The sequence below is a fragment of the Elephas maximus genome, chromosome 6 (genome assembly GCF_024166365.1).
Source record: "Elephas maximus indicus isolate mEleMax1 chromosome 6, mEleMax1 primary haplotype, whole genome shotgun sequence".
NCBI lineage: Eukaryota > Metazoa > Chordata > Mammalia > Proboscidea > Elephantidae > Elephas > Elephas maximus.
Window position 1 is genome coordinate 132,861,389 of NC_064824.1, and position 23,993 is coordinate 132,885,381.

Genomic DNA, 23,993 nt, shown 5'->3' on the forward strand with positions numbered 1-23,993 from the left:
TTGCCAAGATTTCCGATTGTTCTCCCACCCTCTTTCTGACCACTTTTGGGTTGGTTGTGTTTCCTTTGCTTCACTGGAAGTTATACCTTCTTTTTTTTTTTTAAGTTAAAACTGAATTTTTAATAAGCCGATATCTATTTTTCTCTGAATGTCCGGAGTTATTTGGTATCTTGTCCTAAGCTAAAAATTGTAACTTGATTTTATTTCTCTTCTCCTTTTCATTTCCTCTGTAAACTCTTTGAGTCTTTTGAGTCTGAAACATTTTATTTCACTTTCATACTTGAATGAGCATTTGGGTGTGTTTACAACTAAGATTCAAAGTCATTTTTCACTTAAAACTTTGAAGATTTTTCATTGTCGTCTTCCTGCATTTAGTGTCCTCTATGAAAAATCCTTTCCACCTGTCTGTCAGTTTGTCAAACTGTGGTAGATTGTGTGTTGCTGTGATGACACAAGGTATCGACCAGTATTTCAAATACCAGCAGGGCCACCCACAGTAGACAGGTTTCAGCAGAGCTTCCTGGCAAAGACAGGCTAGGAAGAAAGGCCTAGTGATCTCCTTCTGAAAATTAGCAAATGAAAACCTTATGGATCACAGCAGAATATTGTCTGGGGTAATGCTGGAAAATGACTCCTGAGGCTGGATGGTAGTCAAAATACACAGGGGCTGCAGCAACGAACTCAAACACACCAATGATTGTGAAGATCACGCAAGACCAGGCAATGTTTTGTTCTGTTATTCATGAGTTGAGGCTCGATTGCAACCAACAACACCATGAAAAAAATCCAGTTTCAATCAGGTTTTCTTTCGTAGGTAATTTGCTTTTACTTTCTAGAAACTTTAAAATTTTCTTTTTGCTCTTGACGTTCGCTATATCTAAGTGTGGGTTTTCAATGTTCGTTTTCTGCATTTAATGAGCCTTTTTAATGTAAGGGTCTAGCTACAGTTTTGGGGAAGTTTTTTCTTTGATTTTCTTGTTCTCCTTCTTTCTCTTCTCTCCTTGAATTTCTATTAGCTGAATATCGAAACATCGGATTATTCAGTACATGTCTCAGTTTTTTCATGTCTTTCATGTCCTTATTTAGTTTTTTTTTCTTTTCCCCCTACATGCTGGAAGGAATCCTTGGCTCACTAATTTACTCTTCAGCTGAATCTATTCTGCTATTTAATCCACCTACCTTAATTTTTTCTTTCACAGGTAGAACTCACATAGTAAGTTCATCTGTTTTAAGTGTACGATTCAGTGATTTTTAGTAAATTTGTGGAGTTGTGCAACCACCACCACGAGCCAATCTTAGAACATTCCATCATGGCAAACAAACTTTTCTCTCATTCACATCTGTAGCCAATCCCTGTTCCCAACGCCTAACCTCAGGCAACCACTACCTTTTGTCTCTATATAATTGCTTTTTCTGGACATTTTTTGTAAATGGTGCCATACAATAGCTGGTCTTCTGCATCTGCTTTTTTCACTTAATGTTTCTGAGGTTCACCCACGTTGTAATTTGTTCCTGTTTTTTTGTTTGTTTTGTTTTTGCTGAATAGTACTCCATATACATTTTATTTATCCATTCCCAGTTAATGAACACATGGATTTCAATTTGGGGGCTATTGTGAGTAATACTGCCATGAACACTGGTGTTTAAATTTTTGTGTAGATGTATGTTTTCATTTCTCTTAGGCAGATACCTAGGAGAGGAATTGCTGGGTCACATGGCATGTTTAACATTTTAAGCAACTGTCTTACAAAATTTCAAAAGCTCCATTTTACATCATCACCAGCAATGTTGGAATCTTTCAGTTTCCACACATCCTCACTAACACCTATTATTGTGATGGTAGCCATCCTAGTGGGTGTTAATTGGTATCTCATTGTGGTTTAATTCCTAGTTCCCTAATGACTAAAGATTTTGAACATCGTTTCATGTGCTTATTAACTATTCACATATGTTCTTTGGTAAAATGTCTATTCAAACTCTTTGCTCATTTTTAATTTGGGTTGTTTGTCTTCTTATTATTGAGCTTTATTAGGAATATGATTTTCTGTACGACCCTTTGGAAATAGATTTGGAGCTTCCTTAAAAAGCTAGAAATAGAACTACCATATGATCCAGCAATCCCACTCCTTAGAATATATCCTAGAGAAATAAGAGCCTTTACACGAACAGATATGTACACACCCGTGTTCATTGCAGCACAGTTTACAACAGCAAAAGGATGGAAGCAACCAAGGTGCCCATCAACGGAAGAATAGATAAATAAATTATGGTATATTCACACAATGGAATACTATGCATCAGTAAAGAACAGTGATGAATTCAAGAAACATTTCATAACATGGAGGAAGCTGGAAGGCATTATGCTGAGTGAAATTAGTCAGTTGCAAAAGGACAAATATTGTATGAGACCACCATTATAAGAACTAGAAAAATAGTTTAAACAGAGAAGGAAATATTCTTTGATGGTTACAAGAGCAGGGAGGGAGGGAGGGAGGGAGAGGGGTTTTCACTAATTAGATTGTAGATCAGAACTATTTTGGAAAGACAACACACAATACAGGAGAGGTCAGCACAACTGGACTAAACCAAAAGCAAAGAAGTTTCCTGAATAAACTGAAAGCTTCGAAAGCCAGCGTAGCAGAGGCAGGGGTTTGGGGACCATTGTTTCAGGGGACATCTAAGTCAATTTGCATAATAAAATCTATTAAGAAAACATTCTGCATCCCACTTTGGAGAGCGGTGTCTGGGGTCTTAAACGCTAGAAAGCGGCCATCCAAGATGCTTCAATTGGTCTCAACCCACCTGGAGCAAAGGAGAATGAAGAACACCAAAGACACAAGGTAATTATGAGCCCAAGAGACAGAAAGGGCCACATGAACCAGAGACTACATCATCCTGAGACCAGAAAAACTAAAGGGTGCCCGGCTACAACCGATGACTGCCCTGAGAGGGAACACAACAAAGAACCCCTAAGGGAGCAGGAGAGCAGTGGGATGCAGACCCCAAATTCTTGTAAAAAGACCAGACTTAATGGTCTGACTGAGACTAGAAGAACCCCAGAGGTCATGATCCCCAGACCTTCTGTTAGCCCAAGACACGAACTATTCCCAAAGCCAGCTCTTCAGATAGGGATTGGACAGGACTATGGGATAGAAAATAATACCGGTGAAGAGGGAGCATCCTGGATCAAGTAGACACATGAGACTATATGGACATCTCCTGTCTGGAGGGGAGATAAGAGGGGAGAGGGAGTCAGAAGCTAGCAGAATGGACACGAGAACAGAGAGTGGAAGGAAGGAGCATGCTGTCTCATTAAAGGGAGAACAACTAGGAGTATATAGCAGGGCGTATATAAATTTTTGTATGAAAGACTGACTTGGTTTGTAAACTTTCACTTAAAGCACAATTTTAAAAAAAGTAAGAAAAAAGAAATGCGATTTTCAAATATTTTCACCCAGATTGTGGCTTGTTTTTTTTTCATTTTTTTAATGGTGTCTTTGGAGGCAAAAAAGGATTTAAATTCTGATGAACTATTTTTATGGATCATGTTTTTGGTGTTATATCTAACAACGTTTGCCTAATCCAAATCACTCAGATTTTCTCCACTATTTTTTTCTAAAAGTTTTGTGATTTTAACTCTTACACAGGGCCTACTTCGAGATGAAAATGTGGGCCCCTTCCTCAAAAACTATTAAAATTTCAAAGTGAAAGAAAATCGTGAAACCAAGAACAGGCCCATACGACAACACACGTTTCATGCCTATGATGTCAACTCTGTTCTCACATTTAGGTCTAGGATGCATTTTTAATTGATTGCTGTGTATGACGTGAAGTACAGGTCAAACCATCTTTTTGCATGTGGATATCCAATTTCCCAGTCCCATTTGTTGAAAAGACTATCTTTTCTTCATTGAATTGCCGTGACACTTTTGTCAAAAATCAGTTGACTAAAAATGTTACATTTCTGCATTCTCAGTTGTGTTCAGTTGATCTACATGTCTATCTTTAAGCAAGTACTACACTGCCTTGAGTAGTGCGGTTGTATAAGTTCTGAAAACAGGAAGTATAAGTCTTCCAACTTTCTTGTTCTTTCTTAAAATTGTTTTGGCTATTCTGAGTCCTTTACATTTTCACCTAAATTTTAAGATCAGCTTTTTAATAGTTACAAAAAAAAAAAAAAACACTGTGCTGATATTTTGATGGCAATTGCATTGACTCTATAGGTCAACTTGGGAAGAATTGTCATCTTAAAAATATTGTCTCTGTAAGTGAACATGGATTGTCTCTATTTGTTTAGATCTTTAATTTCTCTCAGGAATGTTTTGAAGTTTTCAGCATACATGCCTTACACCCCTTTTGTTAATTATATTCCTAAGTATTTTATTCTTTTTGCCAAACTTTATTTTTGAATTTGAATACTCAGTTTTTATATTTCTACTGTGCTAGTTCATTTTTCTATAGAAAAAATATTATCTTATATGTTGTGGGATATATCAAATATACTTCATCAAAAGGCGTTGTTGTGTTTGCTCTATTATTTCTATTACCTCTGATTGTTGCATATAGTACTTTTTTTTATGCTGCTTATGCTCTTCAAATATTTGGTGATTCTTGGTTCTGAGTTTATATTTGTATATGAGGAAACCTCATGTCCTATTTTGTAATGATATATCTGACTTCCTACAGTCTGAATCTACTCTTTTGAGGAATGATTAAGTGGCTAAGTAACAGGTCTTCCGGACATTGTTAGGTGCTGTCAAGTCACTTTCAACTCATAACGGGCCTATACACAACAGAATGAAAAAACAGCCCAGTCCTATGCCATCGGTGTGTATCCCATTTGTTGAAACATATCAGTTGGTATTCCATCAATTCCTGGAGCCTTTCTTCCCCCAATGCCTTCGGTGCATCTTGGACTTCTTCCTTCAAGACCATCAGTTCTTGATCATATGCTACCTTCTGAAATGGTTGAATGTTGACCAATTCTTTTTGGTACAGTGATTCTGTGTATTCCTTCCATCTTTTTTTGGTGCTACGTTCAATATTTTCCCCATAGAGTCCTTCAATATTGCCACTCGAGGCTTGAATTTTTTTCTTCAGTTCTTTCAGCTTGAGAAATGCCAAGCTTGTTCTTCCCCTTTGGTGTTCTAACCCCAGGTCTTTGCACATTTCATTACAATACTTTACTTTGTCTTCTCAAGCCTCCCTTTGAAATCTCCTGTTCGGCCCTTTTACTTCATCATCTCTTTCATTCGCTTTAGCTGTTCTCCATTCAAGAGCAAATTTCAGAGTCTCTCCTAAAATGCATTTTGGTCTTCTCTGACTCTCTTATCTTTTTAATGACCTCTTGCTTTCTTCATGTATGATGTCCTTGATGTCATCCCACAATTCATCTGGTCTTCAGGAATTAATGTTCAGTGCATCAAAACAATTCTTGAGATGGTCTCTAAATTCAGGTGGGATATACTCAAGGTTGTACTTTGGCTTTCTTGAACTTGTTTTAATTTTCTTTAGCTTCAGCTTGAACTTGCACATGAGCAATTGATGGTCTGTTCCACAGTTGGCCCCTGGCCCCGTTCTGACTAAAGATATTGAGATTTTCCATCATCTCTTTCCACAGATGTAGTCAATTTGATTTTCGTGCATTCCACGGGGTAAGATCCATGTGTACAGTCGTCATTTATGTTATTGAAAAGGTATTTGCAATGATTAAGTTGTTGGTCTTACAAAATTCTATCATATGATCTCTGTTGTCATTTCAATCACCGAAGGCATATTTTCCAACTACTGATCCTTCTTCTGTTTCTGACTTTTGAATTCCAAACCCCAGTAATTATCAATGCATCTTGATTGCATATTTGATCAATTTCAGACTCCAGAAGTTGGTAAAAGTCTTCGATTTTTTTTTCATTTTTGGCATTAGTGTTTGGTGTGTAAATTTGAATAATATTTGTATTAGTTGCTCTTCCTTGTAGGCTTGTAGATTTTATCCTATCACTGACAGTGTTGCACTTCAGGATAAATCTTGAAATGTCTTTTTTGTCAATGAATGTTATGCCATTCCTCTTCAATTTGTCATTCCTGGCATAATAGACCATGACCGTCCAATTCAAAATGGCCAATACCAGTCCATTTCAGCTCACTCATGCCTATATATCAATCTTTATGCATTCCATTTCATTTTTGACAACTTCCAAATTTTCTAGATTAATACTTTTTACATTCCATGTTCCGTTTATTAATGGACGTTTGCAGCTGTTTCTTCTCATTTTGAGTCATGCCACAATGCTACTCAACAAAGTAGAATGTAGAACATTTTCTTTAAAAACTATGTTATGCCAATTGAGCTAGAAGTTCCCTAAGACCATGGTCCCCACATCCTCAGCCCAGCAATTTGGTCCCTCAGGGAGTTTGGATGTGTCCATGAAGCTTCCGTGACCTTGCCTTGTACAAGTTGTGCTGGATTCCACAGTATTGTGTACTGTCTTACCCTTCACCAAAGTTACCATTTACCTATTGTCTATTTAGTGTTTTCCACCCCCACCCTCCCCTCCCTCATAACCATCAAAGATTGTTTCTTTTTGTGTGTAAACCTTTTCATGAGTTTTTATAGTAGTGGTCTCATACAATATTTGTCCTTTTGCGATTGACTTATTTTTTCTGTATTGTGCTTTAAGTGAAAATTACAAATCAAGTCACTCTCTCATACAGAAAGTTATACACACCTTGCTATGTACTCCTAGCTGCTCTCCCCCTAGTGAGACAGCGCATTCCTACTGTCTACCTTGTATTCCCCATGTCCATTCAACCAGCCCCTGCCCCCCTCTTCCTTCTCATCTCACTGCCAGACAAGAGTTGCCCACACAGTCTTATATGTCTTCTTCAGCCAAGAAGCTCACTCCTCACCAGTATCATTATCTATCTTAGAGTCCAGTCCAATCCCTGTCTGAAGAGTTGGTTGGCTTCAGGAAGGGTTCCAATCTTGGGCTAACAAAGGATCCGGGAACCATGACCTTCAGGGTCCCTCTAGTCTCAGTCAGACTATTAAGCCTGGTCTTTTTATGAGAATTTGAGATCTGCATCCCACTTTTCTCCTGCTTCATGAGGTATTCTCTGTTGTGTTCCCTGTCAGGGCAGTGATTAGTGGTAGTCAGTCACCATCTAGTTCTTCCAGTCTCAGGCTGATGTAGTCTCTGGTTTACATGGACCTGTCTGGTGATTGACTTATTTCACTCAGCATAAAGCCCTTTGGGTTCATCCATGTTATGAGATGCTTCACAGATTCATCATTGTTCTCTATTGTTGCATAATACTCCATTGTGTGTATGCACCACAGTTGGCTTATGTGCATTCATCTGTTGATGGGCACCTAGGTTGCTTCCATCTTTTTGCTATTGTGAACAATGCTGCAGTGAATGTGGGTGTGCATATGTCTATTCGTGTGATGACTCTTATTTCTCTGGGATATATTCCTAGGAATGGAATTACTGGATCATACGGTATTTCTATTTCTAGCTTTCTAAAGAAGCACCATATTGTTTTCCAAAATGGTTGTATCATTTTGCATTACCACCAACAATGCGTAAGGGTTCTGATCTCCCTGCAACCTCTCCAACATCAGTTATTTCTTGTTTTTTTAATTTGTGCCGGTAATGCTGAGGTGAGATGGTAGCTTGTGGTTTTGATTTACATTGTTCTAATGACTAGTGATCGCGAGCATTTCCTCATGTGTCCGTTGGCCACTTGAATGTCTTCTTTGGTGAAGTGTTTGTTCATTTCTTTTGCCCGTTTTTTAATTGGATTATTTGTCTATTTGTTGTAGAGGTGTTAGATTTTCTTGTAGATTTTAGGGATTAGATCTTTATCTGATTCGTAATTGCCAAAAAAATTTTCCCAGTCTGTAGGTTCTCTTTTTACTCTTTTGGTGAAGTCTTTTGATGAGCATAAGTATTTAATTTTTAGTAGGAGGTCTAGCATCTTTCTATGTCACTTCTGGGCTACATCTGGGGACACAGGACTCATTTTGCTGCTTCTGTACCATACTTGAGCAGAAGCTTTGTGAGGCTGAATGGAGCCATCCCCTCCCAGATGCACTAATAACCACTCTCTGTGTGGTCTGCCAGATTCATTCATGGCCCAGCTATTAAGCCTCCACCTATCCCTACATTTTCTCTCTCCTCCTTCTCTGTCCTCATCCCACAGGAATTTTTTTCCCAATCTACAGGGATATATTTTAACAAGATTTTCAGCCTACCTGTGTTCCATATTTTTCACTTTGTGTATGTTTCTAATTGTTTAGATCAATTTGGGAAAATTTATATTTTCAAGCTCATATCTTCCCACCCAGGGACATATGATGCTGTATACTAATTCAAGACTCTTGTTATATACCTCTGTCAAAATTTATATGTTGCTTACCATGAAATTGGGTATTTCTCGTGTAAGAAACTCATTATCTTTAATGTTTAAAAAGTATATGTCTTCAATATGTTCTCATGTGTATTAAATGCTTCCATAAAAAAAAAAATACAAGTTAAGCTCTCCTGGTTTTAAAAGTGAAATTTACCTGTCACATCAGCAAGAACTTTGAGAATAATGAAAAATGATGTGGCAATAGCAGACTCTTTCTTGTTCCTACCTTTGATGGGAGACACCCTAAAGCTCTCTCGTTAAATGTAATTTTTTTTTTTCTGCTACATCAAGATGTGCTAGTTTACTAAGGATTTAGGAAAATAATAACAGATAGTGAATATAATTAAATGTGCTTTCTAATCTACAGAAATGATTCCACTGCCTTCTTTCACATAGACATTGATGTAATTGATTATATTAAGAGACATCCTAAACACCAAGCTATCCTTGAATTCCTGGAAAACTCTTTTTAGTCATGATATACTATTATGTTGAAGTTATCAAGGATTTCATTTTACTTGGATCAATGCTTATGGAAGCAGCAGTCAATAAATCAAACAACCCATTCCATTGGGCAAATCTGCTCCAAAAGACCTCTTCAAAATATTCAAAACCAAAGATGTCACACTAAGGACTAAGGTGCTCCTGACCCAAGCCATGCTGTTTTCAATCACCTCATAGGCACGTGAAAGCTGGACAATGAATAAAGAAGACTGAAGAAGACTTGAAGCCTTTGAATTATGATGTTGGCGATGAATGTTGAGCACACCACAGACTACCAGAAAAATAACAAATCTGTCTTAGAACAAATACATCCAGAATGCTCCTTACAAGTGAATATGGCGAAACTTTGTCTCACTTACTTATCAGGAGGGATCAGTCCCTGGAGGACATCATGCTTGGTAAAGTAGAGGGTCATTGGAAAAAGGAAGATCCTCAACATCGGAAAAAGGAAGATCCTCAACGACACGGGCTGACACAGTGACTGCAACAATGGGCTCAAGCATAACAACAATTGTGAGGATGGTGCAGTTCCAGGCAGCCTTTTGTTCTGTTGTGTATATGGTTGCTATGAGTCAGAATTGACTCAATGGCACCTAACAACGTAAAAACATATTATTATTACCATGATATTATATTTGTTTTGTTAATATTTCACTTGTGAGTTTTGTACTTCAATTTACAAGACAAGTTTATTTTCCTTTGTTGTTTTCTCTTTGTCAAGTTTTACTATCTACATTAGGCTGACTAAAAGATAACTTGGGAAGATTCACATTCTCTTCTTGCATGGGAACAACTGAAATGGGCAATGGAATTTCCTAGTTCTTAAACATTTGATTGCAGTTGTTTGTGACATTGGAGCCTGGCACTTTTTTTTAAAACTTGAATTACATTTCTTTTTTTTTTTTAACTTTTGTTTTAATTGTACTTTAGATGAAAGTTTACAGAGCAAACTAGTTTCTCATTAAACAGTTATACAAGTATTGCTTTGTGATTTTTGTTGCCAACCCCATGACACTCTCCCCTTCTCGACTTTGGCTTCCCCATTACCAGCTTTCCTGTCCCCTCTGCCTTCTTGTCCTTACCCCTGGGCTGGTGTGCCCATTTAGTCTTGTTTTGTTTTATGGGTCTGTCTAATTTTGGCTGAAGAGTGAACCTCAGGAGTGACTTCATTACTGAGCTATAAGAGTGTCCAGGGGCTATACTCTCAGGGTTTCTCCTGTCTGAGTCAGGCCAGTCTAAGTCTGGTCTTTTTTCTTGTGAGTTAGAATTTTGTTCTACATTTTTTTCCAGCTCTGTCCAGGACCCTCTATTGTGATCCCTATCAGAGCAGTCAGTGATGGTAGCCAGGCACCATCTGGTTGTGCTGGACTCAGTCTGGTGGAGGCTGTGGTAGTTGTGGTCTATTAGTCCTTTGAACTAGTCTTTTCCTTGTGTCTTTTGTTTTCTTCCTTCTTCCTGAAGCCTGCGCTTTTTAAAAAGCCATCTTAGTAGCCTTTTTTTTTTTTTACCACAAAATCATCCACTTCATTTATATTTTGAAGTTATTACCGTATCACTACACAGAATTGTATTTTGTTTTTGTTAGGTGTTTTTTTATCGAGTAGGTTCTAACTCATAGCAACCCTATGTACAACAGAACAAAACACTGCCTGGTCCTGCACCACCCACATAATTGTTATTATGCTTGAGCCTGATGTTGCAGCCATTGTGTAGATCCATATCATCAAGTGTCCTCCTCTTTCTCTCTGACCCTCTACTTTACTAAACATGATGTCCATCTCCAAGGACTGGTCCCTCCTGATGACATGTCCAAAGTAAGTGTGACGAAGCCTTGCCATGTCTTAGTCATCTAGTGCTGCTATAACAGAAATACCGCAAGTGGATGGCTTTAACAAAGAGAAGTTCATTCTCTCACAGTCCAGTAGGCTAGAAGTCTGAATTCAGGGCACCAGCTCCAGGGGAAGGCCTTCTGTCTCTGTCAGCTCTGGAGGAAGGTCCTTGTCATCAGTCTTCTCTTGGTCTGGGATCATCTTAGCACAGCAACCTAAGGTCCAAAGGACGCACTCTGCTCCCACTGCTGCTCCCTTGGTGGTATGAGGTTCCCAACTCTCTGCTTACTTCCCTTTCCTTTTAACTCTTGAGAGATAAGAGGTGGTGCAGGCCATACCCCAGGAAAACCCCCTTTACGCTGGATCAGGGTTATGACCTCATAAAGGTTTGACAATCCTACCCTAATCTTCTTTAACATAAAATTACAATCACAAAATGGAGAATTACCACACAAAACTGGGAATCATGGCCTAACCAAGTTAATACACACATTTTGGGGGTGACTTAATTCAATCCATGACACACCATCTTTGCTTCTAAGGAGCATTCTGGCTGTACTTCTTCCAAGAGAGGTTTGTTCATTCTTCTGGCAGTCCATTGTACATTCAATATTCTTCACCAATACCATAATTCAAAGGCATCAATTCTCTTTTGATCTTCCTCATTTTATCGTCCAGCTTTCCCTTGCATAAGAGGCAATTGGAAACACCAGGACTTGGGTCAGGCACACCTTAGTCCTTAAAGTGACATCTTTGCTTTTTGATACTTTAAAGAGGTCTTTTGCAACAAACTTGCCCATTGCAACACATCATTTTTCTTGACTGCTGCTTCCGTGGGCATTGATTGTGAATTCAAGTAAAATGAAATCCCTGACAACTTAAATATTTTCATTGTTTATCATGATATCGCTTATTGGTCCAATTGTGAGGATTTTTTTGTTTTATGTTGAGGTGTAATCCATACTGAAGGTTGTGGTCTTTGATCTTCGTCAGTAAGTGCTTCAAGTCCTCTTCGCTTTCAGCAAGCAAGGTTGTGTCATCTGCATATTGCAGGTTGTTAATGAGTCTTCCTCCAATCCTTGTGCTGCTTTCTTCTTTATGTAATCCAGCTTTCTCATGAGCACAATTAGGTATTCTAGAATTTCCATTCTTCTCAATGTTACCATAATTTGTTATGATCCACACAGTCAAATGCCTTTGCATAGTCAACAAAACACAGGTAAACATCTTTCTGGTGTTCTCTGATTTCAGCCAGGATCCATCAGACATCAGCAATGATATATATTCCAGGCTGCAGGTAGTCAGTATATGGCTTGACAGGCCAACGGTGGATTGTTTCTTTCTTTATTTTGCACGTAACACACCACTTTTCAGTCTCACACCCCCCTCCCAGCCTCTACTTCCTCTGCAGGATTCCACAGGGTACAGTGGTTCCTTTCCTGACTCCGGGAACACCCTCCACGTGCACTACTCTGACCACTTGCTGTCTTACGGATTTTGGTTGATATCGTTCATCTGCTCATCCTTACCATTCTCTTTGTCATTGTGAATTCAATTCCTTGATCATCGCTTTAGTGAGGTCTTTAATAAAAGGGAAGAAAAATGCTTCTCTTCAATCTACAGTCTTCACTGAGAAACTTTTTTACAGGAATTCAACACAGTAATGTGACATTATTGTTCCCTGATGCATATTGGGAACTGGCAAGGGCCAATAATTCTACTCTGGTTTGACAAAGAAAGTTTATTAGTCTTTATAACTTTTAGGAATACAGAAATGATGATTAAAAACATTATTACCAGAGCAACACAATTATCAAGTAAGAACCAGAATTACAGACCCAGGCTGAAAAATATGTGATCACTCCCATGATTGAATAGGCTGTAAGTAGCCAATCAGTTGAAAGGGAATTTCCCTGGGGGTGTGGCCTGTGTCCAAATATAAGCAGATGTTCTGGCTTTTTCCCTCACTCCGGATTCTGCGGCTATCTCTTCTTCGTCTGACCTCTGGTTTTTGAAACTTGAGCTATCAGCTTATCTGCCAATTTTAGGATTCGGCGATCTTCACAGGCTGCTCTCTGACCTGCCGATCTTGGGTTTACCAGCCCCTGTGGCTAAATGGAATCCAGAGAAGCCTCTATCCTGATCCACAGACTTGGGATGTTCCAGCCTCTATAATCACATGAGCTGTTTCCTTGATATAAATCTATGTATATATATATATATACATTTATACACTTTACTGGTTTTGCTTCTGTAGAGAACCCAGCCTAAGACAACAACCCTGCATCAAGCAAGTCTATCAGAGCCATTTTTCCAACAGCATATGCTCACTTTGTGTCTTTGTGTCACATGTTGGTAATTCTTACATTTCAAATTTTTTCATTACTATTATTATATCTGTTATGGTGATTTGTGATGAGTGATTTTTGATGTCACTGCTGTTACTCTTTTGGGGCACCGCGAACAGTGCCCATATAAGACAGAAAACTTAATTGTTAAATGTTGTATGTGTTCTGACTGCTCCATTGACTACTCCTTCTCCTTGGGCCTCCCTATTTGCTGCAACATGACAATATTGAAATTAGGCCAGTTAATAACCCTTCAATGGCCTCTAAGTATTCAGGTGAAAGGAGGAGTCTCTTGTCTCTCACTTTAAATGAAGATAGAAATAATTAATCTCAGTGAGGAAGGCATGTCAAAAGCCAAAACAAGCCGAAAGCCAGGCCTGCCTCTTGTGCCAGTTAACTAAGTTGTTAACGCTAAGGAAAAGTTCTTGAAGGAAATTAAAAGTACTACTCCACGGAACACATGAATGATGAGAAAGCGAAACAGTCTTATTGCTGACGTAGAGAAAGTTTTAGTGGTCTGGATAGATCGAACCAGCCACGACATTCCCTTAAACCAAAGCCTAATCCAGAGAAAGGCCCTAACTCTCTTCAATTCTATGAAGGCTGAGAGATGTGAGGAAGCTGCAGAAGTTTGAAACTAGCAGAGGTTGGTTCATGGGTTTTAAGAAATGAAGTTGTCTCCATAACATAAAAACGTAAGAGGAAGCATCAAGTGCTGTTATGGAAGCCACAGCAAGTTACCCAGAAGATCTAGATAAGATAACTGAAGAAGGTGGCTACACTAAGCAACAGATTTTCAGGACAGACAAAACGGCCTGGTGTTGGAAGAAGATACCATCCTAGAATTTTCATAACTAGAGAGAAGTCAATGCCTGGCTTCAAAACTTCAAAGGATAGGCTGGTTCTCTTGTTAGGGGCTAAATGCAGCTGGTGACTTTAAGTTGAAGCCAATGCTTATTTACCATTCCAAAAATCCTAGGCCCCTTAAGAATTATGTGAAATCTACTCTGCCTGTGCTCTGTAAATGAAACAACGAAGTCTGAGTGACAGACAGTACATCTGTTTTACAGTGTGGATAACTGAATATTTTAAGCTCACTGTTGAGACCTACTGCTCAGAAAAAAAGATTCCTTTCAAAATATTACTGTTCATTGACAATTCACCTGGTTACCCAAGAGCTCTGATGGAGATGTTCAAGATTAACATTTTTTTCATTCCTACTAATACAATATCCATTTGGCAGCCCATGGGTCAATGAGTAATTTTGACTTTCAAGTCTTATTATTTAAGAAATAGATTTCGTATAGCTGTCATGGAGCCCTCCTCGCACAGTGGTTAAGAGCTCTGCTGCTGACCAAAAGGTCAGCAGTTTGAATCCACCAGCCTCTCCTTGGAAACCCTATGAGGCAGTTCTACTCTGTCCTATAGGGTCGTTAAGAGTTGGAATCAATTCGACGGCAACGGGTTTGGTTTATAGCTGCCATAAGTAGTGATTCCTCTGATGGATCTGGGCAAAATAAATTGAAAACCTTCTGGAAAGGATTCACCATTCTAGATGCCATTAAAAACATTTGTGATTCATGGGAGAAGGTCAAAATATCAACATTAACAGGAGTTTGGAAGAAGCTGATTCCAACCCTCATGGATGACTTTGAGGGGTTCAAGACTTCAGTGGAGGAAGTAATTGCAGGTGTGATGGGAATAAGAAGAGAACTAGAATTACAAATGGAGCCTGAAGATGTGCCTTAATTGCTGCAATCTCGTATTAAAATTTTAACAGATGGGGAGTTGCTTCTTATGGGTGAGCAAAGAAAGTGGTTTCTTTATATGCACTGGGAAGCAAAAAAAAATTTGTGTGACTCATTTTATTGCGATATTTGCTTTATTCCGGTGGTCTGGAACTGAACTCGCAATATCTCCAAGGTATGCCTGTAATGTAACAGGGTTAGGAGATACACCAGCTTACTACAATATGATAGACAAGTAGTTATCAGGTAACCTATCAATCACCTCATTCTATCTTTGTTTTCTTGTCTTCCTGGAGACAAATTCTACGTTTTGTCTTCTATCCTAGTGCTCTGCTAACTCCCACCCACTGCGTCTTCTACCATATAGCCATGTACCTACCCTTACCTGCCCAAAGGTATGAGAGAGTAAATGAGAAAAGGAGATCTGAACTTCTGCGTAGATACAATATCCCTAGGTAAAGAATATAAGAAAAGAAAATGGAAAAGGTAATCTGAGAGCAAAAATCTATCCTTGCCCCTTTGAGCGTCTGGTGGCTGCCAGCATTCCTTAACTTCTGGCCACATCACTCCAATCTCTGCCTCCATGATCACACTGCCTTCTCTTCTGTGTCAAATCTCCCTGTGCTTCCCTCTTATAAGGACACATATGATAGCATCGAGGGCCCCCAGAAAATCCAAGGTAATCTCTTCAAACTAGTATGGTATGAACATAAGTATAGACAAAAAGATCAATAGCACAGAATAGAGAGTCTAGAAGTAGACCCATGTTATACGATAAAATGATTTTGAATATTTTCATGACCTTAGGTTAGGCGAAGACTTCCATCTTTGGGGCCATTATTCAGCCTACTACATAAATCTCACTTGGGATCGTTGCAATAGAGGTCTATGTATCTTCAAATACTCAACCAATGTACATTGAATATCTGTACATTTTATTATATGAAAATTACTCCTTAATAGAGAAATATTAGGAGGAAAAAGAGAATTATACATCAAATGTCCTGGGGCACTTCTGTTTTGTTTTGTTTTAAATGAGTTGTTTTTTGTTTTGTTTTGTTTTTTAATCTCTTGCCTGGGAGACTATATGCCAGGCTGCAGGTAGTCAGTATATGGCTTGACAGGCCAACGGTGGATTGTTTCTTTCTTTATTTTGCACGTAACACACCACTTTTCAGTCTCACACCCCCCTCCCAGCCTCTACTTCCTCTGCAGAATTCCACAGGGTACAGTGGTTCCTTTCCTGACTCCGGGAACACCCTCCACGTGCACTACTCTGACCACTTGCTGTCTTACGGATTTTGGTTGATATCGTTCATCTGCTCATCCTTACCATTCTCTTTGTCATTGTGAATTCAATTCCTTGATCATCGCTTTAGTGAGGTCTTTAATAAAAGGGAAGAAAAATGCTTCTCTTCAATCTACAGTCTTCACTGAGAAACTTTTTTACAGGAATTCAACACAGTAATGTGACATTATTGTTCCCTGATGCATATTGGGAACTGGCAAGGGCCAATAATTCTACTCTGGTTTGACAAAGAAAGTTTATTAGTCTTTATAACTTTTAGGAATACAGAAATGATGATTAAAAACATTATTACCAGAGCAACAAAATTATCAAGTAAGAACCAGAATTACAGACACAGGCTGAAAATTACTTTCACAAGAAACAGCGGCAATTTCTGAAATCCAGATGCCTAAAAAGACTCATTTTATATAAATAAATTTATATTATATAAATAATATAAATATTGTTATATAAATAACAATAGCATAGGACAGATTTGTATTAACATGAAGCAGAACCAGATATCCCAGGAAAAAACAATTAATATACTTGCAAAATTTTCAGTTTATGCCTTATTACATCATTATCACTATTAAACCACACCCTATCACTTATGAACTAGTTTTATGACGCAGGATAGTATTGCTCCTTTGGCAGCTATAAGTTAGAGAGAGGACATCTTGTTTTTTATTTACTGAGGTTTATTTTCTCTTAATTGTTAATTTGAATTTTCATTATCAAGGTTGAATTATATTAGTATTCCATTGTTTTAATTTCACTATGTATGACCTATTTATTCCATCTCAATTTTATAGGAATTAAAAAGTTTTTGAGTTAAAAAATTTTTTCAGATACGTTTAGGTGAAGGTATCTTTACAATGGCTTTGATTGGGACAGACTGAACTTTTTCAGTCCTATGTATAAGTCTTTTTTAAACTCTGTGCTTTCTTCTATTATATCTTGGATTATTATTTCAACACCATTTATTCTAGTCTCTAGTCAGGACTAAACCCTGGTGGCATAGTGGTTAAGTGCTATAGCTGCTAACCAAAAGGTTAGCAGTTCAAATCCACCAGACGCTCCTTGGAAACTCTATGGGGCAGTTCCACTCTGTCCTATAGGGTCGCTATAAGTTGGAATCAACTCAACAGCAATGGGTTTGGTTCTTTTTGGTTTAGTCACGACTACTTATTTTATATATGTTGGTTCGTCACAGACTGTCCTTCATGTGAAAAATCTTACAGCCTCTACAAGTATCTTGGAATCTTGATGACCATTTTTATATGGTATCTTTTTTCCCAGGATGTCTATTGACAACATTGTCAATGAGACTATATTCAGTCACTACAGAAAACATAAGGTGGAGATGGCCAATGCAATAAAAAAACCATTTCCTTTCCTTGAGGGCCTCCGAGACCGTGGTTTCATCTCTGATAAACTGTATGAAGTAAGTAAAATTGATAAAGTTATAACCTAATAAACTAGTCCCAAACTAAGTTATGTTTTCACACTCTGAATCCAAACTTCAGAGCACAACTAACTGGCTGAGGAGCTCCTATGAGTGGGCGGAGCTTTTTAAGTATTTCTTTAAATATTCCTCAAAGGTAAAAAGTGAGAGAAAAAGTAAGCATCACCAGAGGCGTTCCTGCTTCTGACTTAAGGAATTGTCTTCCATAATGCCTGTCTTAGTTATCTAGTGCTGCTTTAACAGAAATACCACAAGTGAATGGCTTTAACAAAGAGAAATTTATTCTCTCACAGTCTGGAAGGTTAGAAGTTCAAATTTAGGGTGTCAGCTGCAAAGAAGGATTTCTCTCTCCGTTGGTTCTGGGGAAAGGTCCTTGTCCTCAATTTTCCCCTGCTCTAGGGGCTTCTCAGCCACAGGGACCTCAGATCCAAAGGATGTGCTCAGCTCCAGGCACTGCTTTCATGGTGGTATGAGGTTCCCATGTCTCTCCGCTTGCTCCCCTCTTTTATATCTCAAAAGAGATTGGCTCAAGACACGAGCCAAACTTGTAGATTGAGTCCTGCCTCATTAACATAACTGCCGCTAATCCACAACTTCGTAGAAAGAGGATTTACGACACATAAGAAAATCACCCCCCACACGTCGGTCAGTTTGTCGTACTGTAGGGGCTTGCATGTTGCTGTGATGCTGGAAGCTATGCCACTGGCATTTCAAATACCAGCGGGTCACCCAGGGCAGACAGGTTTCAGCTGAGCTTCCGGACTATAAAACAGACTAGGAGGGAGGGCCTGGTGATCCACTTCTTAAAAAAATTGGCCAGTGACAACTTTATGAATAGCAGCGGAACATTGTCTGATATAGTGCCAGAAAATGAGCGCCTCAGGTTGGAAGGCACTCAAAAGACGACTGGGGAAGAGCTGCCTCCTCAAAGTCGAGTTGACCATAATGATGTGGATGGAGTCAAGCTTTCAGGACCTTCATTTGCTGAAGTGGCACGACTCAACATGAAAAGAAACAGGTGCAAACATTCATTAATAATCGGAACATGGAATGTACAAAGTATGAATTTATGAAAATTGGAAACCATCAAAAGCGAAATGGAACACATAAAGATTGATATCCTAGGCATTAGTGACCTGAAAGGGACTGGTATTGGCCATTTTGAATCTGGCAATCGTATGCTCTACTATGCAGGGAATGACAACTCGAAGAGGAATGGCGTTGCATTCATCGTCAAAAAGAACATTTCAAGATCTATCCTGAAGTACAATGCTGTCAGTGACAGGATAATATCCATATGCCTACAAGGAAGACCAGTTAATATGACTATTATTCAAATTGACACGCTAACCACTAAGGCAAAAGATGAACAAATTGAAGATTTTTACCAACTTCTGCAGTCTGAAATAGATCAAACATACAATCAGGATGCATTGATAATTACTGGTGATTTGAATTCGAAAGTTGAAGACAAAGAAGTTGGAAAATGTGCCTTTGGTGATAGAAATGATACCATTTTGCAAGACCAATTACTTCTTCATTGCAAATACCTTCTTTCAACAACATAAACAGCAACTATGCACATGGACCTCACCAGATGGAATACACAGGAATCAAATCAACTACATCTGTGGCAAGAGACAATGGAAAAGCTCAATATTATTCATCAGAACAAGACCCAGGGCCAACTGTTCAACAGACCATCAATAGCTCATATGCAAATTCAAGCTGAAACTGAAGAAAATTAGAACAACTCGACAAGAGCCAAAGTACAACCTTGAGCATATCCCTACTGAATTTAGAGACCATCTCAAGAATAGATTTGATGCACTGAACGCTAAAGACTGAAGACCAGATGAGTTGTGGATGACATCAAGGACATCATACATGAAGAAAGCAAGAGGTCATTAAAAAGACAGGAAAGAAAGAAAACACCAAAATAGATGTCAGGTGAGACTCTGAAACTTGCTCTTCAACATCAAGCAGTTAAAGCAAAAGGAAGAAATGATGAAGTAAAAGAACTGAATAGAAGATTTAAAAGTGTGGCTAGAGAAGACAAAGTATTATAATGACATGTGCAAAGACCTGGAGTTAGAAAACCAAGAACACACTCAGCATTTCTCAAACTGAAAGAACTGAAGAAAAAATTCAAGCCTCGAGTTGCAATATTGAATGATTCTATGGGGAAAATATTAAATGATGCAGGAAGCATTAAAAGAAGATGGAAGGAATACACAGTCACTAGACTAAAAACAATTTGTCGACATGCAACCATTTCAGAAGATAGCATATAATCAGGAACCGATGGTACTGAAGAAAGAAGTCCAAGCTGCACTGAAGGCATTAGTGAAAAACAAGGCTCCAGGAATTGACAGAATACCAACTGAGATGTTTCAACAAATGGATGCAGTGCTGAAGGTGCTCACTCGTCTATGCCAAAAAATTTGGAAGACAGCTACCTGGCCAGCCAACTGGAAGAGATTCATATTTATGCCTATTTCCAAGAAAGGTGATCCAAAAGAATGTGGAAATTATCGAAAAATATCATTAACATTGCACGCAAGTACAACATTGCTGGAGATCGTTCAAAAGGGACAGCAACAGTATATCAACAGGAAACTGCCAGAAATTCAAGCTGGATTCAGAAGAGGATATGGAACCAGGAACATCACTGCCGATGTCAGATGGATCCTGGCTGAAAGATGTTTACCTGTGTTTTATTGATTACCCAAAGACAATCAACTGTGTGGATCATAACAAATTATGGATAACATTATGAAGAATGAGAATTTCAAAATACTTAGTTGTGCTCATGTGAAACCTGTACATGGACCAAGAAGCAGTTGTTCGAACAGAACAAGGGGATACTGCATGGTTTAAAGTCAGGAAAGTTGTGCATCAGGGTTGTATTTTTTCACCATATTTATTCAATCTGTATGCTGAACAAATAATCCAAGAAGCTAGACTCTTTGAAGAACAGGGTGTCAAGATTGAAGGAAGACTCATTAACAACCTGCAATATGCAGATGACACAACGTTACTTGCTGAAAGTGAAGAGGACGTGATGCACTTACTGATGAAGATCAAAGACCACAACCTTCAGTATGGATTACACCTCAATGTAAAGAAAATAAAAATCCTCACAACGGGACCAATAAGCATCATCATGATAAATGGAGAAAAGCTTGAAGTTGTCAAGGGTTTCGTATTACTGGATCCACAATCAACAGCCATGGAAGCAGTAGTCAAGAAATCAAAAGACACACTGCATCGGGCAAATCTGCTGCAAAAGGCCTCTTTAAAATGTTGAAAAGCAAAGAAGTCACCTTGAAGGCGAAGGTGCACCTGACCCAAGCCATGGTGTTTTCAATCACCTCATATGCATGTGAAAGCTAGATGATGAATAAGAAGACTGAAGAAGAATTGATGCCTTTGAATTATGGTGTTGGCAAAGAATATTGAATATACCATGGACTGCCAAAAGAACAATGGAAACGCTGGTAGTGTAGTGGTTAAGTGCTATGGCTGCTAACCAAAGGGCCGGCAGTTCAAATCCACCGGGCACTCCTTGGAAACTCTATGGGGCAGTTCTACTCTGTCCTACAGGGTCACTATGAGTCGGAATCAACTCGATGACAATGGGCTTAGGTTCTTTTGGGGGCCAAAAGAACAAACAATTCTGCTTTGGAAGAAGTACAACCAGAATGCTCCTTAGACGCAAGGATGGCGAGACTATGTCTCACATACTCTGGACATGTTATCAGGATGGATCAGTCCCCGGAGAAGGACATCAAGCTTGGTAAAGTAGAGGGCCACCAAAAAAGAAGAAGACCCTCAACAAGATGGGCTGACATGGTGGCTGCAACAATGGACTCAAGCATAAGGATGATTGTGAGGATGGAGCAGGGCCGGGCAGCGTTTCATTATGTTGTACACAGGGCTGCTCTGAGTTGAAACCGACTCAAAGGCACCTAACAACAACGAAAACAACAGGAAAATCACATCAGTTGACAAAATGGTGGACAGCCACACAATACTGGGAATCATGGCCTACCCAAGTTGACTGATGTTTTTGGGGGACACAATTCAATCCATGACAATGCTCATTGGTTAGGGAGTGAATAGCACCAGAGATAGGCTGGGTCAGAAGCAGGTATGCTCCATACATATATAATGTCTTGCAGGAGTTTGTGCAGTAAAAGGTAAACCAAAATTTAAAATATACATGAGAGAATTGGCCCAGAATTTCATTTCAGTTAACATCAACTTAAAATACTTAGGTCTGAGAACATTAAAACCACAGGAAATTGATGTCTTGTTATTTTTGAGCAGATGCTTGCTATTTTCCTTGCAGATTCTTTCTCCAATGGCTTTCAGTTTTCTATTTCTTTCCTTCAATTCTTTTTTTTTTTTTTTGGCTTTTCCAGAATCTTGAAACGGGTGAATTTTAGCAGTAGTCCTTCTTGGAGATACTAAGAAGCAAGTCTTCTCTTTGCCCTATGAGTATGCTTTTCCTATGGCCAAGTTCACGGCAAGGAGAGGAGGGCCACCTGGCATCCTGGAGACCTTCTGGGCCAATCAGTCCTGGGGGAAGGACAGCAGTTGCCCAGTCAACAGAAGAGCCACTCATTACTTGCTAAGACTATTCCTAAAACAAATCGGCCAGGCTTTTAAAGGGCTATACACCATTTAACTTCGAACTCACTTTTATGCTTCCAAATTATTCCTTCTTACCTCTAATGTAAACAAGAGCGAGGAAGTGAGACTCACATTTAAAAAAAAAAAACTAGTAGAATTTACTTGTTTCATTTAGTAGCCATACAAAAATATAGAAATTCTAAAACGTCACATGAGAAGGTACCTACCTCGGGAAATTAGAATACATTATCCATAAAATTACTTTCTAGGGCTCTTCTGTAACTCGAGTTCCTGTATTTATATATATTTTCCTGTATTTTATATATTTACATAAAAATATATAATATTTTTTCTATTCAATATTTCTTAAGGATTCGGAGGAGTCTTGTAGAAACCTGGTCCCTATACAAAAAGTAGTGTACAATGTTCTCAAAGAACTGGAGAAGACATTTGACCTGCCACTTCTGGGTGCATTGTTCAGCGAAGTCAACAAGAAGGAATACCCTGATTTAATTCACATTTGCAGAGGCTTCGAAGATGGTAATAAGATTTATCACCCACTTTTGAAGTCCAGGGCCATTTATTTGTTTCCATTCTTTATTGAGCTCCTACCTTGGGCCACACACTGTACTAGACTGTGGGACAAAGTCTTTAACAAAACTTACATCATGAGCATTCTTGCAGCTTATGGGATAACGGCTTATGGTTCAACACCCACTAGGTCTGCCTAACTAGGCATTTAGACTCACAGGATAATACAGCCATACTGGCATCAGCTTTATTTAGGAGAGCATAGAACAGGAAAACACAGCTTACCAGCAGGGCAGCATCAGTGTCCTTTTTCACTAGAACACCTTGCAGTGGTCCACAGAGCAGTCCACCAAGTTGCCAAGTGACAGCTTTGCTGTGAGTGCTGGATCCACCCTGGCTAACACTGCACCCACCTCGCCCACCCTGATGCCCGGAAGCTGGGGCTCAGCGGCCAGAAGTCGTGGTGTGGGAAGCTGTGGTCCACCCTCTCCTGTGGCCCCTTGCCTACCTCTACCCCTTGCAGAGAAGTTCCCCCCAACCCTTACTGAAACACCTGCATGCGGGCCTCTTTTATCTTTTCTGGGCTTTCAGTCCCATTTGTTCATCTCATAGTTTCCACTTGATTTGGCCAGGATTTGAACTCATGACCTGGGGGTGACAAAACATTTGTTGTTCTCACAGTCTTTTCCATCTTCACGTCCCACAGTAGGCACTGCCCCCACGAGGTGCTCCTTCACACGCTGGGCTCCCTCCATCCCATTGCCTCCCTTAGTGGGTCTCCTCCTTCTACTTTCTTGCAGCAACCCAGCCTTTCTCTTCCTGGTTTATCCCCATCAGAGTTCTGGGAGTCTGGCTTCCTCCCTACGTTTGCTGGATTACCATAAATGCTGGGTACCCTGGGCTGGTGTCCTGGTTTTCCTTGTGGATAGCCTCTCGGGTCCTGGTCCCGGTATCATGGGGTGGTGGTCCTCCAGCCACCTGCAATGATCACTCCCTGTTTGTAGCTTTCAGTGAGCGTCTTTCCTTTGTTCCTTACAGTTGGGCCACTCTCAGGGAAGTTTGTCTAGGTTCTCCTCCTTGTCCTCTTTGTTATGGCTCTTTGGAAACTGGTCAGCCTCCTCTTTTCTAGACTCATTTTTTTAAAGCTGTTGGGGCTTTCTCTGTTATATGGGCTGATTTCTCTGTGATCTGAGCCCTTGTCCCTAGGAAATCCCTCCGTTTCCTCCT

General features: G+C 39.3%; 1 protein-coding gene across 7 annotated transcripts in view; it reads left to right on the forward strand.

Annotated features, from left to right (window-relative positions):
• SP100 (SP100 nuclear antigen) overlaps positions 1–23,993 on the forward strand; it is a 96,551-nt gene that overhangs the window by 3,205 nt on the left and 69,353 nt on the right. For 6 of the 7 annotated variants that reach the window (XM_049888406.1, XM_049888404.1, XM_049888401.1 and 3 more), the window contains exons 2-3: positions 17,432–17,576; positions 22,607–22,775. The exons of the other annotated variant lie outside the window; for it this stretch is intronic. In XM_049888406.1, the coding sequence (XP_049744363.1) occupies positions 17,432–17,576; positions 22,607–22,775 (314 nt within the window). The remainder of the gene's footprint in view (positions 1–17,431; positions 17,577–22,606; positions 22,776–23,993) is intronic. 7 annotated transcript variants of the gene reach the window in all.